The 18,241-nt window shown below is 43.6% G+C and overlaps 1 protein-coding gene across 7 annotated transcripts in view; it reads right to left on the bottom strand.

Annotated features, from left to right (window-relative positions):
- The window catches only part of Znf827 (zinc finger protein 827), a 168,100-nt gene that overhangs the window by 104,453 nt on the left and 45,406 nt on the right, over positions 1–18,241 (bottom strand). For all 7 annotated transcript variants that reach the window (XM_046458961.2, XM_046458964.2, XM_046458963.2 and 4 more), the window contains exons 4-5: positions 17,379–17,859; positions 2,897–3,130 (exon numbers count right to left, since the gene is read on the bottom strand). In XM_046458961.2, coding sequence (XP_046314917.1) covers positions 2,897–3,130; positions 17,379–17,859 — 715 coding nt within the window. The remainder of the gene's footprint in view (positions 1–2,896; positions 3,131–17,378; positions 17,860–18,241) is intronic.

Raw genomic sequence — 18,241 nt, 5'->3', positions numbered from 1 at the left:
ATCCTACGTCCAATGCGTGGGGTGCACTTTGGTCCCCTCTTAGCCACAGTTTTAGTTACCTTTAGGCAACTGTGTTCCAAAAATATTAAATGAACAATTCTAGACACAGGCAATTCATAAGTTTTACATAACTTCTATTATATATTGTTAGAGTTACCCTATTTTATCAGTTATTTCTAATCTCTTATTGTGCCTACTTTACAAATTAAGCTTTATCATTGGTACTTGTCTATATAGAGAGAAAAAGCAGTATTAGGGTAGGGTTTGGTACTAGCTGAAGTTTCGGGTATCCACGAGGAGTCTGGGAACATATCTCCCTGAGGTAAGAAGCGACTGCTGTACTTCTCTGATCCAACTCTTCCTGATCAAATGATTTCCCCCAGGACGATAGAAGGGAATAAACAAGGGACTGTCATTCACCAGAAAGCATACAGCGGGCACTGAGGTCTCAGCCGAGGTGAAGAGGAGCACCCTGGACTAACAGACAGAGACTCTGGACTGAATGACTACTCCTGTCTAGAAAGGGACAAGAATGATTGTGGAAAAGGAGGAGGATCTGAAGACACTGACCAATCCTTTACTTCAGTTTCTTTCAGGACAGGAACAGTGAAATTGTTAAAATTCCAACTTGAAGACAAAGAGCATATGATATATCTTTTTTCCCTAACATCTTCCTTTTTGCAAGATTGATTGACCTATCAGTGATTAGAAACTTTACTATCCACTTTCAACCTAATAAAGGGTTAGTCTTCTTTACCTTGGGTCTTAGGAATGAAAAGACACTTGTTTCTAAGCCGCACACCTACACCTAGCACTTCAGAGTGAGTGCTGTAGTCCTAAGCCCCAAGGACAGTCGCTCAAATGGATCTCCAATGACCATGGCATCTACAGGGTATGGACTGTGGTGCATTACTTCTTTGGCCAATGTGTCTTATACATAGAATGCTAGAGAATTCTTTCAGGGCAAAAAAAAAAAAAAAAAAAAAAAAACAGTTGTCAGTCTTAAAACGAGTTTTCATTTCTGCATCATGAAGCAGGGGCAGATGCCCTTTAGAACATGATGATGCCATCCATTCCACTATTACCAAGGCCCGTGATAAGTCAGTGTGCACATTTAGAAGGGCCACTGCTGCCCACATATATCATTCAACGTTCATGGCTGCACAACTACATTCTACTTGGGGCATCTCATAATTACCTAGGAGATTATTTCATATTCCAGTATCTCTAACTACATCATTCATAAAGATTAAGATAAAATATTTTCCATAAAGAACATCTTTCCTGAAATCTCATTTTTGCGGATTATCTCATTATTTAGCGGATTATTTTTATTATTAACTGGGTCACCCCAGTCTGCTCACAAAGCCAGCTGCACAGGAGACTCTAAAATAAATATATTATACAGCAGAACCTTACCATCAGGAGAGGGAACAGGGTCACTGTGGGGCGAGGCTTCAAGTCACTGTAAGGTGAAAGCTTGTACCATGGGAGAAGCGAAATCAGAGCTGTGTGATCTCTTTGGATTGATCAGATGAACAGCAGAGGGATTATTCTACGTCACTGAGATATCTTGACACAGGGAGAGGGTTGAAATAGACTAAACTGTGTTAGCTTGAACATCGCTGTTTAAAACTTCCAGCTTTGGGAAATCTGCAGACCTTGCTAAACCTCCTATCTATGTGGGAGGAGCTACATTATCATTGTAGAGTTTAGCAGAAGCGGGTTACTACAAGGATGTCACAATTCCATCATGCTTCATCTCTAACAAATCACGTTCCCCTGGAGTTCCGGCGTGCTTTGAATTAACATCAAAGACAAGAATTCTTAACCCCACCAACTGGCAAATATAGGAATTTCAACAGTTCTGATATAATGACTCCAAGTAAATCACTATTAATTTCTTACTTTCCAACCTACTAGTCAAGCAGAAATGCAGTCAGAGTTGCTGATGAAATTACAGATCACAGAGGAGGCTCTCTAATGCACTTCTTGCTTTCATCCTCCAAGCAAGGCAAGTTCCAAACTAAAAACAGCTTGGATTCATATTATTAGCATTTTAAATATAGCCTCTAAAAATTACCTTTAGAAGGCAGTGAGTTAAGGATGGGATAGGACTTGACAAGGATTATTATTGATAGAGCTTATCTTTCTGTGTTCTGAAAGTCACACCTTGGCATTTGAAAGACATAAAATATATATATATTTTTTACCTGTTGTGGAGAAGATGGGACAGATAGGAGACCGGTTGTCGAGAAATCCAAGATGAATGGGTTTCAAATTATAACCCATTTAATCCTACATGCAGCAGGCTGAGATTACATTTAAATGCTAGTAAAGAATTATTCATTCATCTTAAGAACAGGCTAATTATTGTAATATTCCATTATGAAATTCTCTGTCCATAAAATCTCCTATTGCTACTCTATTGGCAATTACTTCAAGTGCCATCTAGACTGTCTATGAAGTTAAGAAAAATACTTTCAATGATCCTTAAAGAATATGGTATAAATACACACACACACACACACACACAAATGCAAGGTCCTCTATTAGGAAAGAAGAGATAGTTTGATCAATTAACAGAAATGCTGTGAATGTCATTAGAATCCATTTAAAAATTATGGCCTACATCATCTTGGAAACCAGCAGTGGTTTCCGACCATTTGCAGAAAAATAAGACTGCATGTAATAAGATAGGTATAGAACTAATGGAAACAAACACACGCAGACACACAACACAGGAATTTCAGCCAAATCATCTGATCATTCCTTAATTCACTGCAATCATGCGATACTGTCACCATCAGGTTAATTATAAACCATGCAGGAAGCAGTCCAGTCGGATTGCAAGTCAAAGGGTCAGAATGTGAGCGTTTTAGAATAAATCAGATACCTGAGAGTTTCATGAGAAGTTCAGACGCAGCTTTGACTGACATATCCCGCCTCAACACATTCCCCTTCCCTTCCTGGGGCTTTAGTGTGTCCTCGGAGATGCTTTGGGCTGCCACTTCAGGTTCTGGGTTGAACACATAGCTGGGCCGAGGCAAGGCCGTGCTTAGGGCTTCCTCTTCCTTGGGCTCCTCTTTCACTTTAAAGTTAAGATTCATGGGTTCCTTCTGATTTGCAGCTGTCAAAAAAAAAGGGGGGTTATATATGTGTGTGTATATGTATGTATGAAAGGCTTTCCCCCCACCCCAAGCTGCCCGTTAACTTAATGAAGTATGGAATGTACAATCACCTTGTGCTAAGAGCAAGAGGGACCACGATCGGACCAAATTAGGCTGAGCCCTGAGCTCACAATTATAGATGCACCCCTTGCGCCTGGACTTCTGAAAGGTGTGGGCTTCAGATTCTTTTAAACCAACAGTATTTTAAGAAGTGCCATCTCTACCAAGCATTGGGGCATTTTCTTTTTGGTTTTTCCTAAGTATCAGGAAGATACTGTCTGTGTCATTCCCTTCCTGACCTATTAGCAATCTCCCCCGCCTAATCCTATTACAGAATAAGGCTTTTAGCAATTATTCTGCCATCAAATATTGAATAAAAACATGAGTCAGAGGCAAGACCCAAAGCCAAAACCGGGGGTGGGGTGGTAAGGTGAGGACGCAGAATTTGCCAATAAGAAAAGCTCAGGCGAGAGAGACACCACTCTTGCCTTATTATAAGCAGACACTACTGACCCCTCCGCGGTGGGGCATGTACTTGGCACTGTGCTTCTGGTCACTGTGAATAAATCTATGTCTTTAGTCCGAGTCATCTTTGCATAACAAATGGACTTTTGGTTTGGTTTTGCTTTTAATTTTGAAATCATTTTAGACTTATAGAGAAGCAGCAAAGATGGTTCGAGAGTGCTCACATGGCCTTTGCCCAACATTGCCTAAGGCTGACATCTGACCTAACCTCTGTACAGCTGTCAGAACAAAGACATCCACATTACTGTGATCTCAACTCCAGATTTTATTCGGATTTCACCAGTTTTTCCACCAGTGTCCTTTTCCACTTTGGGCATGGCTGGTTGGTGTGGAGCACATGGTCAGGCGAACTGGCTTGTTATGGGATGGAGTCTGAGGCTCAGCTCTTCTGTGCCAGGCCTTCCCCACTGCGCTGCACACACGGGAACAACCAGAGGGACGAGGACAGCTCCCTCTTGTACTGCTTTCTGTCGTCACTAGGTTCCCGCAAAGGACCATGTAGTAGGAACTTCGGTTGCTTATACCAGGTGTGCTTGTCTTTTCAAAGAGAGGATCTTGTCCTAACACAGAATTCTTAGTAATATCTCTTAGAATGATCCTCAAACCCATTCCATCGTAATAAACCAAAAGATGAAAATGAATCTCCAAAGCAAGCACCGCCCCGCCCCCCCCCCGCCAATGCACAACACATGGTCCTTTCTTCCCCCTCTTAGGCCCCTCCAGTGTTTTTGGAAACTGGACCCCAGAGGTTTAAAGTCACATTCACAAGTTTCACTACCAGAAACAGATGCAGAAGTGAGATCAGAACCTAAGTCCATGAACTGCCCACAACATGTCCCTTACCTGCCTCCACCACGCGGGTCCTCTACCTGTGGGGGCTGTGCTGTACCCAAAGTCAAAAAATATTTCACTTTCAAACCTTTGCTCAAGTACCACCTGTTCCATGAGTTTTACTCTGATCATCCTCTCAAAATTACAGCCCCCATCCCCACCTTGCACCCAGTCTTTCTTATCCTACAGTAAATATTTTATGCTCCATAATACGGAGCTGCCACGGACTGCACGGTGTCCCCCACTAAATGCACATGTTGAAGCCCTAACCTTGCAGGGTGAACATGCTTTGAGTTATGGGCCTTCAGGGAGGTAATTAAAGTTGAATGAGGCTGTAAGGGTGGGGCCCTAATCCAATACCACTGGTTCCCTGTAAGCAGAGAAAGACACCAGCAAGGTACATGCACAGCAGAAAAGCCCTGTCGGGACATGTGAGAAGGGGACCATCCACAAGCCAGGAAGAGAAGGCTCAGAAGAATCCAGACCTCCCAACAACTCCACCTTGGACTTCCAGCCTCCAAAACTCTGAAGAATAAATTTATAAGATATCAGCCTGCAGTGTTTTGTCGTGGCAGCCTGAGCAGAGAAATCGCATACTGTATCATTTTCTCAATTTGTTGTTAACTACTTAACGTCTGTTCCCTCAACTCCAAGGCAGGCTTCATGATGGTGACAATCATTCTAATGCGGATGTCTGTCAAGTGCCCAGAACAGTGGCTGGCACATCAGAGGGGTGCAGTAAGTACTCTTTGAGTGAATAAAATACTTCTTTTAGCAATTATTCTGCCATCAAATATTGAATAAAAACATGAGTCAGAAGCAAGACCCAAAGAAGTGGCGTCTGATGGGCTTCCAGTATTACTTGTGGGAAACGAAAGTTAAGAACTCTAGAATATCCCACCGGAATCAACCGGAAGGGCTTTCTCTGGATCTGCTCATTACCTGGGGATGAGATCTTTGGGATGAAGTTAAAAGCTTTGTTACTGAGACCACACCACATAGCGAGATGTCTCCCATCCAATCCCTTGGCCTCTAGCATTTCTAAAGAGGGAATCCAGAACATTTCAAGGCAAATGCCTCTCATCCAGCCATTTGGGGGCAATGCCACTGAAAGCTAAGCCAAAAGGAACAAATCTCAAATATATACTTCCAACCCCAACCAGGAGGTCAGCTTAAAGACTCCGCTTACTTAGTGTATTTCTTCCCTGTGCACTTTTTAACCACTTCCCGGGGGTTTTGCTGATGGCACACCTAGACTTTGCCCTTTCTTCCGCGACCTTGGTAAGACCCTTTTCCAGGAGCATCCTAGTCACGACAGAGTCGTCATCAGTGTGTATTTATTTACTTCTGTGACTTTGGTTCCTTGGGAAGGAATAATTTAAAGTGAATGGTTAACATTAAAACAAACAAACAAACAAACAAAAACGCTTCTACACTGTTATCTTTTATTTAAAAACATTTTAACCTTTCAAGATAAGGCTAGGACAGACAGAAAAAGCTGAGGCCCTGGAAGCAAATCCCGGCTTGCAGAGAAGGCAAACATGAGGTGGATAGTCTGGGAACATATAAATGGCTTCTCAGAGCACTGGTCAGAATACATGCTCCATGAGACTTAAGGGGAAAAAGACACTCGGCATGGTGAACAAGACCTGGAGTTAACAGAACTTCAATAAGACACTTCAAAAAACAACAGGCCAGCTCCATGTGGCTGGATTACCAGCTTGCAGAGCACGATACACCTGGTTTTTATGCTGACAACATCAAGAAGGGCATAAAAGTGTGAGGTGCTGAGAAAATGTAAATATAGTTAATGATATAACAGAAAAACATGTGGGTCTAAATAGAAAATGTAAAAATAGAAATATGAAGGCCAGCCTGCTTTCTTTCAGTTGCCAAAAATATTTACATTGAGAAGAGCACATATAGCCATTTATAAAAAAATTAATATGACTGAATAATTGCCATCTTTTAAATTATTCTAGTTTTAACAAAAAACTACACGTGTAGAGCAGGGTGAAATTAAAGATGCTTTCTTTTCCTTGTGGGAAATTGCTAAGAGAAAAGCAACAATTTATGAATCATTGCGTGGTCCTTACTTCATTCCTACTCCTCACACAGAAAGATCTGTGCACATATGGATCGCAGCTCACAAAGGGCCTTCACAGCACCTGCCTCGACTTCTGTTTATGTATCTTAAAGTTGCCAGACGCTCCACTTTTAAGGCAGAGAGGAAGCCCCGCTAATCAAGAGGCCCTGTCTCTCGTTGTTTATTCCAAACATTTTAGGAGCCGAGCCACTCTGATTATAAATTATGTACATCTGTAAGTTCATGGGCTGGATGGAGCTGGGCTGTCATTTAGGGGAAACAGATTGACTTCGATGAGGATTTATAAACGATTCAAGATAAAGACAAATGCAGGAAAGGATTGGGAAAACCCCCAGAGAAAACGATTTCAACTGTCCAATTCTAAAAGGTCGGTATGAATGAGTACAAAAGAACTCCCTCCTTACAGAAGGTGCCATAGGTCCAAGGGAGATCCCCCCTAAGCCTCCTCTCCCCCAGAAAACTCTATTAACATCCTTAGAGACCATTTCATAGATAAGAAAACTAAGATCCTGAGAGTTTAACAGATGGATAAATGAATCAGAGCTGGTACATGCAGACCCCAGGCTCCAGCGCTTCCAGGTAAAAATGCACCCAAGCCCTTTCCTTCCTCTCCAAGATGCCCGAGACCTTTAAGAAGCATGCTATCTTAAGCAGCTGGAACATGGGATTTGGAAAATAAGTGATATGGAGTGAATGAGGTGTCATTATTGAGAAAAGGAAGGTGAGCTCAGGGTGTCACCTGAAGGGAAGGGGTGCTTTTAGGTAGGAAGGAATCTTGTGCAGATTTGACTGTGAGGAGGAAGAGAAGACAAGGAATGCTACATAAAGTTTTCTGACCCATCCTCTTGATTCCCTTTGGTGAAGGAAAATGATACCTTCCCTTGGGATCAAGAAGACAGAGCTCTTGTTCAGTTTATAGTCTGGCACTTTGGTGAATACTGAACTACTCTGTGAAAAAGGAAGGCCGTTGAGAACTATATTCACTACACCCTAAACCAGAGCCAGGTTCTTGGACCTGGAGGGGACTGCAGAGCAATGATTTTCAAAGGGTGTTCCAAGGAACCCCATGATATGCTACAGGGGTTCCAACAAATGTACATCTCAAATTCACCAGTAGTGCACACCTAAAATGCCAACTCCCTGGAGTCCACCAGTGTGTTAACTTGTGTTGATGAGTTAATTTGGTTTTGTGTAGCCCTTGTAATGCAGTTTCTCCTGTCATTTGGGAGTGTTAAATTTCTAGTAATTCGTTATTAATAAGGAAGTGGTTGGCTTTCCAATGATCTTTCAAAAATATCCAGGTCTATGCATGTGTGTCCACGTAACATTGTACAGTTACGGAACTACTAGAACCTATATGCAGCCCTGAAGCCCTTTTCTCAACTTTTGTGCCACTGACATTCTGGATTGAATAATTGGTTTGGAGGGGGACCGTCCTGCACATAGTAGAATGTTTTCTGGCATCCTTGGCCCCTACCCACTAGAGGCCAGTAGCTCCTACCAGTGGTAAAAACATAAAATGTCCCTAGACATCACCAACTGTCCCCTAGGCAAACCTGCCTTAAATTAAATACCAGGGTCAGTCCAAGAGTATGTGTTCCATTGTAGCTAACAGACAACAAAGACAGACACACATTATGAAGACAGGCAGAGAGAGCTGGATCTGTCATTTACTGAGCACATGGACATGGGCCAGGAAATACCGCATCCAATCTATGTGGATTAACTATCTGACCCGCACAAACAGCCCTTGAGGTAGGTCCTAATGTAATCCCTATTCTGCAGACGAGGCATCTAAGACCTAATGTCATTAAATACATTTTCCAAAGAGCAGTTAACTGAGTAGTCACCACACAGCTGAAACAGGATTTTGAATGGCTGTACTGCAAGTTGTAAGTTTTGGATGCTTCTTGTCTACCGTTTGTTATAAGGAATAAATAAAGGAAGTTGCTAAATGTTGTCGTCTCTGAAACAGAAACTTTATATTATTATACTCTTTTCAGTATCTGAATAGATTGAATTAAAGGGACCTTGGGATTACAAGATGAGTTGATAGAAATCTGTTCCCATTTGCCACAACTTCCCTGCACTGGAGCAGAGAATCTTGAATCTGCAAATAGCAAGGTAAATTTAGAAATATACTAGATGATAACATTACTATAAATATCATACTCCATAACACCAGAGTAAAATTTTTCTTTAATTTGGGGGTTTTAAATAAATAAGTATAATAAATGTGAACTTAAACAAAAAGTTACATTGACAAGTACATCTTCCAATATGAGTTTTACATATTGAGATTCAGTTAAGATTTTGTTTGGAAAAATAAATGGGTTTGGTGTTTAAAAAAACGAAATGAAAACCATTACTGTTTTCTATCTCCCTTATTTTACAATAAGAAAACACGAGCTCAGAGGATGACATGACCTTTTTAAAATCACACAGTCATGAGTGATAAAACCAGAGTCAGAGTTTAGCTTTCCAGACCGTACCCTGCTGCCATCACAGCCATCTACGTTGCTCTGTGAGTGGCACGGAAGCACTCGTGAGCAAGCTGGGGACCTGGGCTTTGTGTTGCTTTTGTTTATTTGTTTGCTTTTTTGACAATTTGAAGTGCTTTGAGTGAGAAAAATAAATTGTCTTCTAAAACCCAAACAGAGGCTATGATTTAATTAAATAATAATTAATTCTATACTGAATATTACTTTTAAAGGCTAAGCATACTGTGTGAAAATGGAATGTGTACCACATTTGCTAAATATTTTTAAAGCTTGCTGTTTAATTTGCCTTAATTGTTCTACAGCTGGTGTTTAGTGAAATTTTAACCATCTTATATTTCTCATTAATACCTGGCCACACTTTAGGATCTGAGTACCCAAATCAAGACTGCAAAGGTCCCCCATGACAGGTTTGACGAAGGATACAGAGCCACTGGGGGAGGAGGAAGCCCACCTATGGAGAAGGTCAAGGTTAGTAACAATAGTGAAGGGCGCTTCAAGAACTTTAAAAGGAATACATAAGTTCTTTCTCTACAAACTAAACTACTAAACCCCACACATAATGAGCAAAAGTAGCCATCTGCAGTAATCCGCTTAACAGACAGGATATCTCCCTTGTCAACAGCAGGAAGGACAAGTCCTGGAAAAGCCATCAAGTCTTGAGTAAATGTGAAAGAAAGCTGTCTTTTAAACGCACACTATTAACACATTCAAAAAGGAAACGGGTGAACAGCAACGGAGTGACCTGCATGAACCAGAAGAAAGGAAACCTAAAGACTGGACAACAGCTTTGTTACACGAGATGACAACATTACTATAAAGGTCATACTCCCGAGTGACCTGCATGAACCAGAAGAAAGGAAACCTAAAGACTTGGACAACAGTTCCCCTTCCAGGGAACGCAGTGACCACCTACCCCAAACGACATCTCCTTGAGACCGTTATGCTTGTCATTTTGATCCCTGGTTCACAGATCAGTGTGCAAGTGATTTTTGTCATTATGGATCCCCCAGAGTCTGATGGGTGGTTTGCTGTGGACTATGAAATGGCCACAGTGATTCCCTCCCAGGAGGCTCACCCCTGTGCAGCGCGACTTTGGAGGAGGATATAAATGGCGCTCCATAGATCAAATGACCAGAACCCTGGAATAACACTGGAGAAGGCAGAAGAAGGGAAGTGGCGGGGGGTTGGGGGTCTACACCCCAGCAAAGCTAAAGGCTGCCGACTTTTTGTCCAGAGTGGTGGAGAGCTGTTACTCAGCAGAAGGCAGGCAGTCAGGGACATCCCCAGATGCAGGAGGTATTTGAAGAACAGTCCATCAGAAATGCTTTGGAGGACTGGGGGGCAGGGTGGGGTGCTGGGCTGGGGGGATCTGGAGGGGCAAGCTATCTAGGTGAAGTGAAGGCTGCCCAGGAAAAGATGAATCGTACACGCATTCTGAAGATACAAAGAATTTAACCAGATTAGTGACTAAAAGCACATGCATTAGAAATGATGCCATGATTCGAAGCCAAGGAAAATAAACAGTGAAGCAGACGGAGGTCAAAAGACAGTTTGCTCAACTGAGAAATAAAAATTAGGTAATAGCTAATTAAGTGGTCATGAGCCAAGCCTTTGCAGCTAGGCAGAGCTGAATCTTTGCTCTGTTTCTTGTGGCCGAAACCTTAAAGTCTCAGCTTCCTCATCTATAAAATAGGTTTAATACTTCTGACCCTACAGGGCTGTGGTGGGGGTCAAGAGAAAAACTGCATGAAGTGGTTGTGGTTGGCACAGGGCCTAGCTCACTGCAAACACATCTGACGAACGATGGAGCTTATAACAGCAAGTACAAAGTGTGACAATGACAACAGCAGTAAATAGAAGAAAATCCGCTTCTGTGAGGAGGAAGACAATGATTTAGTTTTAATTTTACAGTAATGATGGACCCTGATAAGTTTTCTCAACAGTCTGTCAGGATAAAACATCATGCTGGTGGCTCTTTTAGAAGGAGGTACACTATCTCCAGCACAGTGAGGAAACCAAGCTCTGATGCGTCATGATGAGTTTCCACGGACTCCCGAGTCTTGGATTCCTCATCCACACGCTCATTGGGACACGACGTATTTGAAAATACACTTGTACCCTAACAGTCTATGCAAAGGTAAGTGGACCCTACTATTAGTAATCTCTATGTTCTAAAATACTCCCTGTTATGGTTTAGATGTGAGGTGTCCCCCAAAAGCTCGTGTGTGAGACAATGCAAGAAAGTTTAGGGGTGAATGGTTAAGTTATGAGAACCTTAACCTAATTAATGCATTAGTCCACTTAGACGGATTAACTGGGTGCTAACTGTAGGCAGTACGGTGTGGCTGGAGAAGTGGGTCCTTGGGGGCGTGCCTCGGTGTATATATTTTCCCTGGTGAGGCAGCTCAGTCCCTCTCTGCTTCCCAACTGTCAAGTTCTGAGCTGCTTTCCTCTTCCACACCTTTCTGCCATGATGCTTTGCCTCACCTCAAGCCCAGAGCAATGAAGTCAGTCATCTGTGGACTGAGAACTCCGAAAAGATGAGCCCCAAATAAACTCTTCCTCTTCCAAAACTGTTCTTGTCAGGTCTTTTGGTCACAGCAGCAAAAAAACAAAAAAAAAACAAAAAAACTGACTAAAACACTCCCTAAGAAGTCAAAACTATTAATACCACTTCCAAGGGCTGGAGAGGAGGCTCTGCGGTAGAGCACTTGCCTAGCCATACCCATTACCACACATACACACACACACACACACACACACACAAACATGCAGAAAATACAAATGCTGGAAATACCTGCCATATAACAGAGAGAGGATCCATAAGAGGTTCTGGCTAACCCCACAACAAACAAGAAGAGCAGAGAATAGAGCCAACTTCCTATTTTGCTGCTTCTTTACCTTGTAATTTAAGGTCCAGACAGCTCAGGGAAGGAAATGCTGGAACCAGGCTGCCTGGATTAAAATACCAGTCTGGCCACTTATTAGCTGTTTGAAATTCGGCAAGACTCAACCTCTGTTTCTTAGTTTCATCATCTGTAAAATGGCAATGCTAATGCTATGGGATTGCTGTGAGGCTCCCAGGGGTTAAATGACACAGAGTAAGCATTACAGAAGGTAAGTATAATAAGCATTGAGTATATATCTCCAAGTCTCCATCCACGCAGGTTTTAACACCTGTGTGTCACTCTAGGTCCCCTTATAATCCTGTCTGCCCCCTTCTGTGACTCAAATCGGTCTCATGGACTAGCAAGTCATGAGAAACAGGAGTCACACTCTCCTTCTCTCCTATGAATCACTGAGTTCAATAAAATCCAGGGTTTCACAAAGGGCATTCAGGCTACTTGCATGTAGAAGGCCCCCCAAGCAGCTGCTCCCACGAGGAATTTGAGTCACATGATTGGCGAGTGCCCATCACGAGGAAAGCAAGACAGGGCTAAAAAGAGGAGCCAAGACCAAGATGCAAAGGGGGGGTTCAAAAATAGACCCAGTGTGGAGTGCACACCCAGGCACTGGGAGAGCCCGGGGGCACTGGCACTGGGGTTCTCGCTGTAATTGGCACAAAGATGAAGGCTTGTTTGTTAAGATGCTTCACAGAAAGCCAATCAGAGCCGCCATGCAGAGGGAACCACTTGGTTCAGTGGGCATCTCCCAACCTTCCTTCTGCAGCCAGGGAACTGCCATGTACACATAAGCCATATTGTGACTGCAGACGTATAAAACTGTGTGAAATGATTGGGGGCTGCAGAGCAAAAGCCTGTGGGAAGCCCCAAGGTATGACCCAAACACTTTTATCATCACCTCTTCACTGACACATGAAAACCTTTGCTATTTCATGGCTGAGTTGCCAATAAATTAGAAACAATTTAGCCTGTACCCATTTATTCGTGAACCACCTCCATGAGGCTAAAAGTAAGTTACCACTTTAAAAAGTCCATCTCTCCTAGTTAAAATTATTTTGGTCTCAATTTTACGAAATTAATATGATGTGGGAGACGATACAAAAATTTTCTCTGGTTTCCAAATTAAAAATAGTTGAAATGACTTATATCTTTTATTTTGGAAAATCAGGGACAAAAAGATACTCCCTGCCAACAAGAGAGGTGCCAAGTTTCTGTCAACTGCTTGGTTATAATTTGGAGAGTTAGAATTAAGTTTTATATCTTGAAAAGTGCCGTTTGCAGAAAGAGAAATGATGTTAGGCGTTGCAGACAACTTTGAATTGGGCTTCTAATCACGATACTCCCAGCTCCTTGATGTCCCCAGATAGAGACTTGAGATTTTCAAACTGGACAGTCCCCGGTCATGGAGCCTCACCAGGAAAAACATGGGGCTCAATGAATATGACTCAGCCCCAGGTCTCTCCTTCATGCCAACCTTGGCCTCTAAAGAAATAAATGCCTCAGGCCTATCTTACATCCCCATGTCCCTCTTCATGGATTGGGATGGAACACAGGGAAGAGACCTATATTCAGAAAGTCCGTAGCTGTGCTGAAACATACTGCACCGCGTACCAAGTTTATACTCCCTGTCAGCGGTCCCCACTCCTAGCCGCATGTTAGAATCATTTGAAGATTGTAAAGAAAATGCCAACGTCTAGGGCTTATTTCAGACCAATTAAACCATAATTTCTGGGCCCTGGCATTTTACAAAAACTCCCCAGGTAAGTCTAGCGTGCAGCAGAGGTTAAGAACTGCTGCTGGCCATGGGAGACAAGAACAGGCTCAGCAGGAATTAAGCACCCGATGGTTTGTGAGCACCCCTCCCCAGATCACCTCCAGGCCTGTGGCCCCTGAATCATTTGTTCTGTCACACAGTGATTTGCATGTGTCTTCTGGCTTCCACAAAAGATCTATTTGGACATGTAGGACCTTAGCCTTCTAAGGCCTACTGCCCAGTTCCAAATTCCACTGAAGTCTATAAAACACTTTCCACCCACCTAGGAAGCCAGCAGAAGGGGTCACCCCATACTTTCCGTTAATCAACTGTGATGCTGAGCCGAGGATGCCTGATTCTAGGGAGCAATAGTCAGCTCAAAGGAGCAGGGAATGTTCAGTGAGCTCGGAGGGAAGAACAGCCAATGGTTGGGAGAAGGGCTTTTTATTTCACAGTTGAAATCTGCACACAGGGGTGAGGGTAGAAGGATGCAGAACCCATTTAAAACATCATTCCATCCAGCGACTCTGAATCTCACTGAGCTCCATTCAGACATCTTTATGCTTATTTTTAATCGAAGGAGCAAGAAAGACTCTCCTTAATAACCAGGCAAGAAAGCATCAAGTGTTTTCGCTCTCTCTTTTGGAAACAAGTAGGTGTCTACACGCTTGAATTTGTCACTGTGCTCCAGTTTTGCAGACAGCGATCTGGCTGGCACAAAGACTCCCAGACTCAGTGCCCACAAACAGCTGCACCCTATGGTATCAGCAGGTGCACGGACAGAGCCCAGCGAGAAAATTCCCTGCAAGAACAATGGCACCGTTATAATGCCAAGGGACAGGGCCTGAGGCTCGGTACTTGTTCACTCCATCCGAGGACAGGAAGAGCTAGAAACTCAGCCTCGCTCCCTGGGATTTTGGCCTTTTGGTCCCTGAATCATATCCAGATACAGCCAGGTAGAGCCCCTCAGGGGGAGCAGCGATATCAATTCTAGGGTCCAACCAACCAGACAGTGAAATTTAAAAAAAAAAAAATCCCTGAAGAAAATGTAGCCTTTTCCTTTTAACATATCTTCTCCTCCCGTGGGTCGCATTGCCACAGTCACCAAGTTTACATTTACATCCAAATATGCACACACAAAAAATTACTGATGCATCTCACTCCCCGGTGACTTTATAACAGGTTGCTAGGTAACAGTGCATACAAGTCAGGTTTCAGGACCTCTAGTAAGCCACCATAAAATAGCTGCATGGGCCTTTTGCATAAATAGTGTGCATTTGTTATCTGTTTTCTTATGCCAATTGATCAGTAGGTAAATACTCCGACTGCCAAACTGTAAACAACTCCCCATCAATAGCTGGCTGAAACAGCAGATCACAATAGAAGACACAGTGCTTCACCCCAACCTTCCAACTGGCTGCTTCTCCCCTCAGTCTCTGCTATTTGCAGTACTGGCTCAGGCAGCCACAACCCTCTCTCAGGCTTCCTGAGACTGGAGCTAATTACACCCCGATGCCTGATGGGGGGCACTGGGAGCTGAGCCCAGCAGGAGTTGCGTTATCATGCACAGGGTTCCATCCACAGATCAAACCTTCCCGCCTCCCTCCTCGTCTTCCTCTAGATTTAAAAAATTCCCTGGAGTCAAGGGGTGAAGGGAATAACACACATTGAGAGTTATTCGCCCTCTCCCCACCTCCTGTGCCTCTGTCTGTTAAGTAGAGAAACGACCACCACCAAGCTATGCTAAGTGAATTTGTCCTTGGAGTTGCTTCCCTCAGGACTGTACTAAAAAAGTTCAGAAAAGGAGGCCCTTCTGCTACCATAGAGGAGACCTTGGAGGAAGAGCCAGGTTCCCTTACAGGTGACAAAGAGGAAACTGGAAACACGTGTTTTCCCACATTATCAAGGAATTTTAAATATAAATCTCAAAGTCTAGATAATCACATTTTCCCTGAGATTGGGATGGGAGAGGGAGAGGGCCAGGTGAGAAGAGCGGAGACCCCGAACTGCATCAATGACTCCATTAAATGCAACTAGTTCCTGTAGCTCGGCCCCTCCCCCTTCCCCTCCCCACCCGTTAATTTCTGGGATTCTCATTTTCTATCCCCCCGCCTCGCCTCATGCCTTCCAACTGCTGAGGGGCAAAGATCTGGGGTTAAGGGGACATTCTGAAAGACCTGACTGAAGTGCCACCGAGAAAAGGGACTTTGGCGTGAAGCTGAGCCTCTCATTCACCTGGCAATGACATTTAGTGAAATGCGACTCTCAGTCCACTTAAAGGAAGGAGGTGACCAATTATTCTCCATTTAAAGGGTATTGTCAATCTCCAAAGAGCTGAAATGGCATTTGGAAATCATCCTGGGGACTGCCACCTTCACTGAACGACAGGACCGATTCTCAACCGACCTTTCCCCACCCTCTACAACTCCTTTAAAATTTCAAATTGTACTTTTTTAAAATGTAATGAGGATCAGCATGGTCCCACAACACGTCTTATCATTCCCAAAAAAAGAGTTGGGAGAAAAAAAAAATCTAACATCTCTCCACCCCTGTTCAACTTCGATGCTAAATCAAACACACGGGGAAAAAAATGACCAAAAAAGAGTCATGTGTAATTTGATGGTAATGAAAAGTGATATCAATTGATAAGAATACATTTTCATGATTTTTACATTATCTTCTTTTAAAAAGGGATCATAACGGTAAGAACAGAATGTTGTTTAAAAAAAAAACTTTTTAAAAATTCTACTTTATATGAAGTACCTGAAAGATTCAAATTCATAGAGATGAAAGTAAAATCGTGGTTACCAGGGGCTGGAGGGAGGACTTAGGGGGACTCATTGTGTATTGGATACAGAACTTCAGCTTGGAAAGATAAAGTTCTAGAGACCAACAGTGGTGGCAGGTACACCAGAAGATGAAGGTACTGAATGCCACCGAACCGCACACCTAAAAAATGGTTAAAAAGGTAAATCTTATGTAATTTCACCTCAATAAAATAAAAAACTTTACACACACACACACAAACATAACCCACCCACAAAATCCTGAAGAAAAATCATACAGATGATCTTTCTCGTTTGCTCAAATTGCAGAAGTGTGATTCCTCATAGTGGTCTGTCAATGTGTCCTTTCAAATTAAGACAGTAAAGAACTTGAATAATACAAAATGAGGTATTCCAGATGCAAGTACTTTGAAGAACCCAGTGCAGAAAGAGATATGTCAAATCGGGGCCCAAGGTGGCACAAAGCAAAGGGCACAAACTTGGCTCACCCTGTGACCTTCCCCCGCCAACAGTGAGAATCCCCAAAGGGTAAAAACCAGAAGGAAATCAAAGATCCCTGTTGTTCTGAGACCCAAACCAAAGCCACGCCTACCTCCAAAGGATTGCCAAAAAAAAAAAAGAAGAAGAAAAAAAAAGGGGGGTGGGAGAAAGTAAGTCAAGGAAAATTTATGAAAGTGCAGACTCTCAGACTTGCGGGGAGCCTTGTGATCCTGCCAGCTTATTTTACAGATGAAAATACTGGTAGAGAAAGAAAGCGAGACAGAGAGACAGAGGGAGAGAGAACACAACCCTAGTCAAGTACCTGACAGCTTCATGAGAAAATCAGACGCCATCTTAACAGAGATGTCCTGGCTGAACAATGCTGCCGCACTGTTGGCCACATACTCGGAGGGGTCTTTCAGCTTTGTGTGGTTGGCGGGCCTGTCGGCGGCACTCAGGGTAAAGGAGGCGGGCAGGCCGTTATCTTCCTTGGGTTCCTCCTTCACCAGCAAAGGCGAGACGCCAGCCCCACCCTGGCTAGTCCTCTCTGGAGTGTTAGACGTCATCACGGTCCCCACTAGCTCTGTCCCTCCTCCTTCCCTTTGCTGCCCCAGGCAGCCACTGTCACTGAGGTGGGGAGATCCCTTGACATCTGGGTCTGAGGTCTCCTCCTTCACCTTGGCTTCTGTCCTCAGGAAGTGCTGGTGGCAGCGCATGTGGAGTTTCAGGCTGAAGTGGCGAGAGGAAGTGAAAGGGCATAGCTGGCACTGAAAGGTCTCTCCCCGGTCCTGGTGTTGGTGAACCTGACGGAGAAGCAAGAAGAGTGAGCTCGGTGCCGTGCATGCAGGGAGGGTGCCCGCCGTACATCCACACTCCCCATCCACGACTTCCTCACCCTGCACAGCCCCCCCCCCGCCCCCGGGGAAGAAGACAACCAGAGGAGCACTTCATGAGTGCTCCAGGTAATGAGGTCGATCCCCAAACACAAAGCAGGTCCACCAGGTTAAGAGTCCATTATCATATCTGCCTGCCAATGGACGCAGCGCCGGGCAGAAACCGCCTGATAGTTCAGTCATCTGATCTCGGTTGCTATCTTCCGAGAAAATATTACAAACCCAGCCCAAGGTCAACTTATATAATTACTAGTTAGGGGTCAAAAGAGGTAACCTGTCAAGTTATTCTTCT

Source organism: Marmota monax, unplaced genomic scaffold, assembly GCF_021218885.2.
Source record: "Marmota monax isolate L192 unplaced genomic scaffold, Marmota_monax_Labrador192_F-V1.1 WCK01_AAM20220418_F8-fsc00002, whole genome shotgun sequence".
In the NCBI taxonomy this organism is placed as follows: domain Eukaryota; kingdom Metazoa; phylum Chordata; class Mammalia; order Rodentia; family Sciuridae; genus Marmota; species Marmota monax.
Note: the sequence above shows the minus strand (reverse complement) of the source record. Positions and strands in the feature narration are given on the sequence as shown.